General features: G+C 42.1%; 1 protein-coding gene across 1 annotated transcript; it reads right to left on the reverse strand.

Moving 5' to 3' along the window:
- Positions 1 to 9,307: 9,307 nt before the first annotated feature.
- RPRM (reprimo, TP53 dependent G2 arrest mediator homolog) lies at positions 9,308 to 10,387 on the reverse strand. The gene has a single exon (XM_024218002.3). It carries the CDS (start codon positions 10,365 to 10,367, stop codon positions 10,038 to 10,040), a length of 330 nt encoding a protein of 109 aa, XP_024073770.1. The 5' UTR covers positions 10,368 to 10,387; the 3' UTR covers positions 9,308 to 10,037.
- Positions 10,388 to 10,610: the final 223 nt, after the last annotated feature.

Here is a 10,610-nt window from a genome sequence, read left to right on the forward strand (position 1 = left end):
AGTCACTTTATTTCTCTTTGCCTCTGTTTCCCCATCCACCCTTTGTCTGTTTTGTCTATTTAGATTGCATGTTGTTCAGGAAAGGGACTATGTCTTTGCACAAAGCTGAACATGATGGGTCCCCGATCCACCTCTAGGCCAGGAGTGGCCAACCTGAGCCTGAGAAGGAGCCAGAATTTACCAGTGTACATTGCCAAAGACCCACAGTAATATATCAGCAGCCCCCCATCAGCTCCACCCTCCCCTGCTCCCAGTGCCTCCCACCCACCAGCAGCCCTGCCAATCAGCACCTCCCACTCCCAACTCACACCTCCTGATCAGCTGTTTCTTCATGTGCAGGAGGCTCTGGGGAGGAGGGGGAGGAGCGAGGGCACAGCAGGCTCAGGGGAGGGGGTGGAGAGGGGTGGAGTGGGGACAGGGCCTGTGGCAGAGCCAGGGGTTGAGCAGTGAGCACCCCCTGGCACATTGGGAAGTTGGCACCTGAAGCTCCAGTCCCAGAGTCAGTGTCTATACAAAGAGCAGCATATTAACATCTGAAGAGCCGCATGTGGCTCAGGAGCCACAGGTTGGCCACCCCTGCTCTAGGCCCTACTATTGGTAGTGAGGTCTGCTAGTAATAATAGCATAATGGGGCCCCAACCCTAATTGGCATCTTTGGGTACTACCATAATACAAGTCTTAATTATAGAGGAAGGACTTTGGAGCAGAGACAAGGGTACATTTGTGGTGATACAGTTGCTATGGGGAAAGTGGAGAGGAGAGACTGAGTTTGAAGTGGAAAGCAAGGCTGAAGCAGAAATTGGGGCATGGCAGTAGAGGCCCTGGCAGATGTGACAGTGTGCATATGGCAGAGAATATGTGTTGATGGGTTAGCAGAAGCGGAGAGGGAGAATTTCAGACAGTTATGAAGGCAAGGGCTTGGCAGAGTGGGAAGAGCAGTTCAGAGAGTGGGATAAGGGAAATTGGCAGTAGGAAGAGGGTCTGGAGCAGACAGTGTAAATGCATCATTCCCTTGGGATGAAATTAGAGTAATAATCTGCAGTGGATAATGGGAAGATTCAAAGCTAGTAAAGGAGCGTTACACAAAGGTGATGCAGCATCCTACACTGCCCAAATGGAGCTGCAAAGTGTTCAAAGAGCACAAAGTCTTCAGTGACTCTTTGCCCTAGAAATACTGTATGAGGGCTCCTACACCAGGGGAATGGCAGGGGACTTTGCTATTTTCAAATTTTATTATTATATCCTATAAGCATAAGAATTACTGCAGAAAACCATTGGGTCCATCTTGTCTAGGATCCTGTCTCCCACAGTGCCAGTGTCAAATGCTTCAGAGGAAAGAGCAAGAAATCCCATAGTGAACAGTTATGGAGTAATTTGCTCAGAGAGGAAGTTGCTTCCTCACCACTGTCAACTGGTAGTTGGATTATACCCTCGAGCATGAGGATTTATATCCTTTATAAAAACATTTTACCTTATCTCTTCTCATTATCTCTATGAAATCTCTATTCCTTTAAAAAGTCTTACTAAGATCTTTGGTTTCAGAGTAGCAGCCGTGTTAGTCTGTATCCGCAAAAAGAACAGGAGTACTTTGTGGCAATGAGTTCCACAGACCAATCATGCACTGAATGTATCAAAAGGATTTCTTTTATCTGGTTTAAAATTGCTGCATTTCAATTTCAATTTCATTAAATGCCCCCTTCTCCATGTATTATGAAAAGGATAAACAGGAGCACTTGATTTACCCTCTTTATAACGTTCATTGTTTTAGATGCTTCTATGTCCCTTCTCATTAATTTCCCTTCCAAATGAAACAATCTTCCCTCATGTTGAAGTTTTTCCAGTTCTAATACAGAAAGGAGAAGGGGGCAGAATTTCAGAGGATTGTGCAAAGGATGTTTGCTAAGGCATGGAGCCCAGCTCTTTGCACGCCAGCACACAGGGAGGTTGGGCATTGGTGGGCCAGAAGAGAAGTGGGGGTAAGGTCTGAACTTCGGCAGCTGTTCTTTTCCTTTTTTCCCACAGAGGGGGCTGTGTTTAAAGTTGCAGTGACTACAGCAGCTTCAGGGTACTGGTACCAGGGGAGCAATTGAGGAAGCGCCCTAATGCAGTGGAAATCAGGAGAAACAGAATTATCTAAAATATTAGCTCCCCCCCCCAAAAAAAAGGGCTGCCAGCCACTGGCCACATATGAAGGTGTGAAGAGGAATAGATCTTGTTTGAGGATATTTTTGAGGTGACCAGTGGGGAATTTAGGTTTCTAGTGGACAGCAGGTCTAAACCTCAATTGTGGAGAGGTCACCATTGCTCTTGAATACAAAATAACTGAGACACATGATGTTCCTTGAGGCTTCTTTAACTATACTAGTCACCTGGAGTCATGGTGTGCTGAAATCAATGGATCTTTCATTCAGCAAAATCTGTTATGCATGCACCAAAAAATAAATAAATAAATAAATAAATAAATAAAAAGAGAGAGAGAGGTGTTCTTTAATGATTCATGATAGATACTGTGGACTCAAACTCAATGTTTTAAAATTTTCTCAACTAAAGATCAATACTAAAATGTGTTCTCTATACTTACATAACATAAATATTTTATTGGGAGAAACCATTTCATTATGATTGGTTAAAGCTCTCCAATCCAATAAAAAAAAAGTACTCAATATATTGGATATATTAAATGATCTATGAGTCTATGATCACTTTAAGTGATAAATATGATAGTACACCAATGCCTTTATAATTTAGCTGAGCCTGTCAGTTACAATAAAGCCTGGTTTATTAACTACAAATAGACAACACTAAGGATCCTACACTCCTTATTCAGGCTAACTGTTATACCAATAGAATAAAAACCAGCAGGATCTTATTAAGAGGGATAAGGCAAAGATGCCACATTTATTGTAAATATAATGATAAAGCATAAGATAAAGGTAAACAATGTTGTTTTGACTACTTATTCCTATCACTACTTATTCCTTATATATATACACACACACACACACATATATATATACACATACACACACATATATAGATTCATTCACACAATCATTCATTCAAGTTCTGTATAGGTGTTATAGTTACCAGCCTAGAAGTTGCTCATGCCAAGTTACTGGCCAGGTATCTTGGTCATGAGGATGGAGCCGAGTCTGTGTCAGGTGCACCTGATGCTCCTGGAGGTTGGCAGCAGAACCAGAGACTCTTTGGAGGAGAATTGCGAAAGGGGGAATATTGGTAAAATGCCTCAGTTATTGTAAACATTGGTGTGCACACCACCAAGTAAACTTAGCATAATACAATCTGGTTAACCAAACCTGCTGGCCTCCGGATAGGTAGCAGGAAAATAACAAATATAAGCTACGATTTCACAATCTAGGCTGTGTCACTCGCTGACCGGTGTCAGGTGTGACGAGGGAATTTAATAAGCTACGATTTCAGAATCTAGGCTGTGTCACTCGCTGAACGATGTCAGGAGCGACAGGAAAGTTTGAACAAGCTTTTAAAAATGTTCAAGAAAAGGTGCATACACCCTCAGTCGTAGCATGACTGAGCATAAGAGGAGAATTTCAGGTTTCTCGCTCTGCCCCTGGAAAGGGTTTTTATATTTGGTGTATGAACCCTCGGTGGTAGAAGCCCGAGCAATACAGAGGGAAGCTTAGCGTCTCTCCCTCTGGCCCAGAGTGGGTTAAAATCATAAGATACAAATCTTGTTCTGTTAAACCAAACTCTGAAGAATATAGGAGTTTGGGCAGTGTAGTGTGGTTTTTGTTTGTTTGTTTTGTTTTGTCTTTTTGTGAGTGATATTGTGGTCATTTCACAATTTTGAAAGAAATGTTTAAGGAAAGGGACCAGGAAGGGTGGGGGCTGGTTGAGAAGCCCACCCTCCTTGCTAAATTGGTAGTGGAACAAAGCTTGTGCTCGTGGAAAGGAAAGGTTCATTGGAAAAAGCAGAATCAGGCCCAGACAAGCAGGCAAGCAACAAATAAAGAAATTGGAAAATTGGTTGGAAGCCTTAAGGGCATAGTGGCAGGAGTAACAAAGCAGTAAGTACAGGTATGAATCCCTGGAACAATACTTAAAATGGTAAAATCTGATTGATAAAGGTGTCATTTTGGGAGATAAACAGTAATTTAAGGAAAGACCTTGAAAAGTTAACTCTACAGAGGCTGGACAGAATTAAGCAGTTAAACTTTGTGAAAATGTTAAAAAGTACCATGATAAAGAGAAAAGGAATTCTTGGTTTCTTTGCAAGGGAAAAATGGGCCCTTTTCCAAATGAATGTCTGTAAATAATCCAGGTATTTGAAATCATTTGACTATGGACAATTTAGTCAAATTTGTTAAAAACATGAGGGGATTCTATTGGAACTTAACTGACCCAAATGTATGAAGGAAATATAATCTATGTACAGCTACGTAAAAACAGCAATGTAGAAGAAATGTTAAGTAAAAGAAAATGTATATGTATCTATTTGTCTGTGGAAATATGTAAGGTTCTAAGAACCTAAACCAACACATCTGGTTTGTAAAACTCCTGTTTTGTAGGTTTAAGATAAATTCGTTTTGTTTTGTTTTTAATAATGCCACTAAAAATCCATTTAACTATTTAATTCAAAGTTGCAAAACTGACAGACCTTTTTGCCAGACACAGGTAATCAGTGTTGGCTGGCTTTTGGGATTTGGCATTTAACCCTTAAGGGGTAACTCGGTGCTTTACAAAATTTAAAATGTTTTTAATAAAAACCAAAGTTGTGACTTCAGCAGGGCAATCAAAATCAGGAAAATAGGAAGAAATTCTGGATTCTTTTTGTTTGTTTGGTTGGGTTTTTTTGTGTGTATAAGGAATAAGTAGTGATAGGAATAAGTAGTCAAACAACGTTGTTTACTTCTATCTTTTGCTTTACCATTATATTTACAATAAATGTGGCATCTTTGCCTTATCCCTCTTAATAAGATCCTGCTGGTTTTTATTCTATTGGTATAACATAACCTCCTTTTGGAATCAATGGGAATTTTGCCTAAATAGAAATGCATAACAAGACCCAGTGCTTGTATGTATTTTACCAGAAGAAGCATACATTTTCTAGATACTTAGTTTTCATTTGATTATTATTGCCCCTATAATATGGTGAGCATAAAATTAAAATTGCACAGCCATCTAGACAAATTTAGCCTGAGAACATTTAAATGGGGATATCTAAAAGCAATTGCAGTTGCTGGAGCTATCGTAATAAGTGTACCCATTTAACACACTGTGCAAAATGTTTCAGTGTTTGATTCTTGTGTTGAGGGCTCATCACACATTGTAACCAGCTTTTAGAGAGAGGGTGAAATCTGTAATGATTCAGTGGTGTTTCAAAACCAGCATTCCATAGCCAGCTGCAAGGAAAGATGCAAAAGCCAAGTGAGACACAAAAGAGAAATGTGCTGTTAGTTGATAGGGAGGAAGGGGACATAATGGAATTTGTATAGGTTTTCTAAGGGCTCTGTTTTACCACAGAACTGAAGGAATTACGTACATAAGGAATCTATTTTCTGTTCTATCTTGTTTTGCACACATGAAGCAAATGTAAAAAATAAAGCCAAATTCCTCTCTCTTACTCCTGTACAACTCCATTGACTTTACCCTTCTTTTAAACAAAGCAAAGTAGATATAGATATATCTCAAATCCAGGGGATGACAAATAATCTGAATGTGGAGTGGAATAAAATTCCAATTCTCCTGCACGCTCCTGTAACTGTGTGAATTCTTTGGCATTGTGCTCTGTGAAACAACTGAAAACAGGCACCTAGATTGAAGTCCTAGGATAAAATCCTTGACTCCATTAAAGTCACTGAATGAACATCAATGGGACCAGCATTTTTTATGTATAATAGAAAATTTCCTTCCAGGACCTTTATTCTGGTGCCAATTTTAGATTTTGTTTCACTAAGTGCTAATAGTTCTTTCTTTCTCCAAGAGCTTCATGTATTGGAAAATGAAAGGGTGCAAGAGTAACCTGGAGTTTGGGGGCTAAAGTACTTTGCTGCCATTAAAGCAACAAGACAGAAAGTGTGTGTGCGCTCTTGAGATAATCTTATAATTGAATTGTCACAAAACTCTTCTGAAATCTTAAACCAACTTTATTGTCAAATAAGTTAGCATTCCATAAAACATTAACAATGCAGTTAGGCAAGGTAAGTATCAGGGAAATAAATCATCTGATATAGTGCTGATATTATATCATGTGGTATTCCAACTAGTTACTTTTCCATAACCCATAATATTTTCTTATAGGTGTGTTCTATGAGTTCACATGTTGTTGCTTGTTTGAAATCACAAAGGAGTACCTTCACGAATGAGATATTTCTAAATGCTCTCCTAAAACCTCCACTAGACTGCGGTGTAAAATGGTCTAAAGAAGCTACGTACCTTCTTCACATAGCTGACTGCCCATCAGTCTCAAGAGCTGCTGGTGCCCAAGTGTGTTTAGCAATGTCTAGAAGATAAGTGAGAGTTGGGAAATAAATGATTTCCTCCATAGTAGAAGAATGGAGGTGATTGTAGTTATCAGAATCTCGGAGTAAATTAGTTTGGGGGACAGTTATTTGTGTCTGGTTCAGAGACATATTTCCCCTCAGTTTCCTTTTCCTTCTGACTGGCCATTGATACTCAAGAACCATAGACAATAGTGGGATATTCTGTGCATTTATAACAGGGATTGGCAATCTTTCAGAAGTGGTGTGCCGAGTCTTCATTTATTCACTCTAATTTAAGGTTTTGCGTGCCAGTAATACATTTTAATGTTTTTAGAAGGTCTCTTTCTATAAGTCTATAATATATAACTAAACTATTGTTGTATGTAAAGTAAATAAGGTTTTTAAAATGTTTAAGAAGCTTCATTTAAAATTAAATTAAAATGCAGAGCCCCCTGGACTGGTGGCCAGGACCTGGGCAGTGTGAGTGCCACTGAAAATCAGCTGGTGTGCCACCTTTGGCACCGCTGCCATAGGTTGCCTACTTCTGATTTATAATATGCAAAGTCCTCATGGCTTCTCTGGGTTTCTGTTGGGATTAATACTAGGGAAGAATTTAGGCAAGAAACGTTGAACAAAAAATTCAAACACAATTTCCAAGTTGAAATGGTCATTATAAAGAGCTTAAGAAGAAGTCATGTACCAGTCACAAACATTTTGTTAGAGCTGGGAGCTTATTTTTTATAAAAGATCCATTGGTTGGGCTGGAGCCAGGTTTCTGGTATTCTGTCCAATTGATCAGTAAATCACCTACTGCTGCTGATTTGTTTTGTTACGAGAATAGAGGTTTTTCATCCTTTAGATTTTTAATGGTGGAAATGTTGTGGCTTCTGGAAGAGATTAGTCAATAGTATGTTACTCTTAAAGTGTTTATGCGTCATAAACACAGTTGAATGGGGCCATATCCCAGATGTTTCATGACGCTACTGTACCATTTGCAACTCAGGTTATTGGCAACGCTGTCTAGATGTGATGTTTCAAGTGAGTAAACTTTATACATTCAGAGTTATTGCTTCTGTCAGCCAACTGCATTGCCAGCTACAAAAAAGAAAGGTGAATTAAGGAACAGATTGAGTTGTGACTAAAGTTCTTGCCAGTGTCTCATTTGAAAGATGTCTCAGTAACGTGACTTTACTTTGATTCAATAACAAATTCCATAGCACATTTATTCCAGAGGAAGCAGGCAGATCTGTTCCTTGTCTTTCCTTTAAATGCAGTGATGAATGAGTGCATGGTTGAGCTGCAGGGAATTTTCTGCTTGTGGTTTGAGTTGAACTGTGTAAATTCTGTTTCTTGCTTCATTATTTATCAGTATATTATTCATAGTGGAACTATAGTCTCAGAACCTGCTCAATTTCATCCTCTCTTAACTTGATTGTGCATTTTGTATTTAATAAATGTTACCTTGATCAACTGAAGCAGGAACTTTTTAATAACTTGATTGAGACAATAGACCTGGTCAAATCAGATGTCTTTTTGATGAGCCTTTGATGGATCAAGCAACATTTTAAAAACTTTTTAAAGAAAAGTCTAAGAAAAAATTAAAATGGTTTGCTTGCATATTGGAATTTAAAATAGCAGTCAACAAAGTCTTGCTTAAATATTTTGTACGTCAGTGACAGAGACACTTGGCTTTCAGACAGGTTGCTGAAGTCTTTTTGCATGCCTTCTATCAGTGACAGCATTTATGCCAGTTTTACTTCTAGAGCAAATGCAGATGTATTGATTTACCACTAGCAACTAGTCCAAGCCCTTAGGGATTTGATAAACCGGCATGCAAAACTCCACATAGAAGGATGTTCTCTTATCCTTTTAAAGGAAATAAATACACTGAAGACTCAAAACCTTTTAGTGTGTAGTTTTTACCCTAAAGGAATGTGACCACAATGAGGCACTTTTCAGTCAGGATTTTATCTAATTTTTTGAAAATATTCTGGGGAAACACAAACACACACACACACACACTACAAGCCGTAAACTCGGGCTATAGCACAGATCCAAGGCTAGAACCAATGTGTCAAGAACCAAGGCACATTTCTGGCTCTTGGCACGACTCCAGCATTTAGAAGCTGTTTAAGTGCTGGTCTTACAATCTAAAAGTATGCTAGTTTTCGGCACACAAAGCCTTCATCGCCCTTATTTGTCATTATTGCTAAAAAGGAATTAAAAAAAAAAGGCAAAATAAAACGGAAGATTCCTGAGTTGCAAAGACGAGGTATTGGACATGTATATTTCAGGCTAAATCGACTTGCCACGGACATCGATTCAGTCGATACTTTTTTCATCAAAGTTCCCTTTCTAAAAATAGTTCTAGTAGTGATGACTACTAGCAGATCACTACTCCTCACTTTTTATTAGCTGCGTAACATGTTTTCCATGGTGGATCATATCGTGGGAGACGCGTATCCTTTCTCCCAGCTCCTTCCTAACACCTGAGGACGAGCCTTGAAATTACACTTGATTGAAACTGACCTCAGTTTTGTTGAATTATTTTAATCCCACTGACCTCATAAACGGTTGGAAAATATAATTGCAAAGGAAATGGCGTTGCCTCTAGATTATCGCGGTGTTGCAATAGTAGAATTTCTTGTGTTTTCTAAAATGTCTTATCCCCTCCCCCCCCCCCCCATAACCTTTTTTTCCGCTGAGTAGCAGAGAGCTACCAAAGTGCAGACCAGATGCTGTATTCCTTCCTGCAGACCTCTTCAGCTAACTTCATCGTTGTTTGTGGAAGCGCAAAAGGACTACTGAGACCGCAGAGTCGAAAAGTTTAAGATGTATTTATTAAAGCAAATGAAACCAGAAAAACCAAACCAAGACAGTTCCCGCCCGAGCGCTTTTCGCTGTGTAAACCGTGCAATTCATAGACAAGAAGCGAGGGCTCAGCCTTCAGGCTCGCCGGCTCTCGCAGGCGCAAGAGGGACTCGGACCCTGGCTACAAAAAACGCTACAGTAGAAAGACAACTTCAAAACATTCACATGGTGGTTGTTAGTGTTATTTGTTTAGAGGCAACGAACTGCCAACCCGCGTCCCACCGAGCCAGCGTCCTGGCTGTTATCAAACGTATGAAAAACCGTGGAAGGAAAATCTCTAAAACAGGAATTAACATTTGACAATCAGCATTTCCTTACCACCCCCACCCCCCAGTTTTAAACCAAGCAGCAAAGTGCGTTACAATCACTATATACAAGGCGCTGCAAGAGGCTCAGCTCTGGCCCTGTAACACACAGCAGAGACAGACGCGCCCTGACTGCTTTGCTGGGGCTGTGTCCTTCCCCCCCAGCCGCCCTGCTCAGGAGCCGCGGCAGAACCGGGGCTTGCATCCGAGCGTCCCCGGGCAGCAAGCAGTGACAGAGCCCCCAAGCCCGCAGCGGGTCCCGAGGCGCCTCCGCTCCCCTTCCCGGGGTGGGGCTGGCCCCCTCGGACAAAAGGCACCCGTGGCCGCTGCAGCAGCAGCGAGGGCCTGCGGAAAGTGCCACCTGTTTCCTGGGCGGATCCTCAGCGGGAGGCACTTGCTGTCAGTAGGGCCCGACCACCACCGCCTCCACCTCTTTGGACGGTCTCCGGTCCTTCACCAAGAAGTTGATCATCCCCTCGGACTTGATGAGCAGGTTGCAGCCCAGGAAGAAGATGCCGAAGACCACGGTGAGCGAGAGGACGCACATGACCGCGATCTGCACCACCCGCATGATGTAGAGGCTCCTCTCGTCCGGGCCGGTCACCACGAAGCCGTTGTCGGTCACCACGGAGGCCTGGGTGCAGCAGCCCAGGGCCCGCTCCAGGGAGTCACTGCTGTTGGCGAAGAAGAGCCCCGCCGCCTCGGTCTGATTGCCCAGCGAGGCGTTCATGGCCGGCCGGGGGAGTGGGCGCGGGCGCGGGCTGGAGGAGAGCGGAACAGGTGGCCCCGAAGACCAGCCCGGAGCGCCTCATGCAGCAGCGGCGGCTCGGCAGAGCAGGAGGGAGTGAGCGGCTGGCGGGGGCGCGGGGTGAGGTCCAGGCAGCGGCAGCTCCAGGCGAGTTCTGCGCTCCCCCCCCACAGCTCGCGGGAGCCGCCTCCTTCTGCTCGGCTGGGGCTGAGCGAACTTCTCTGC

This window comes from Terrapene carolina, unplaced genomic scaffold (genome assembly GCF_002925995.2).
Source record: "Terrapene carolina triunguis isolate 2854851 unplaced genomic scaffold, T_m_triunguis-2.0 Scaffold62, whole genome shotgun sequence".
Lineage (NCBI taxonomy): Eukaryota > Metazoa > Chordata > Testudines > Emydidae > Terrapene > Terrapene triunguis.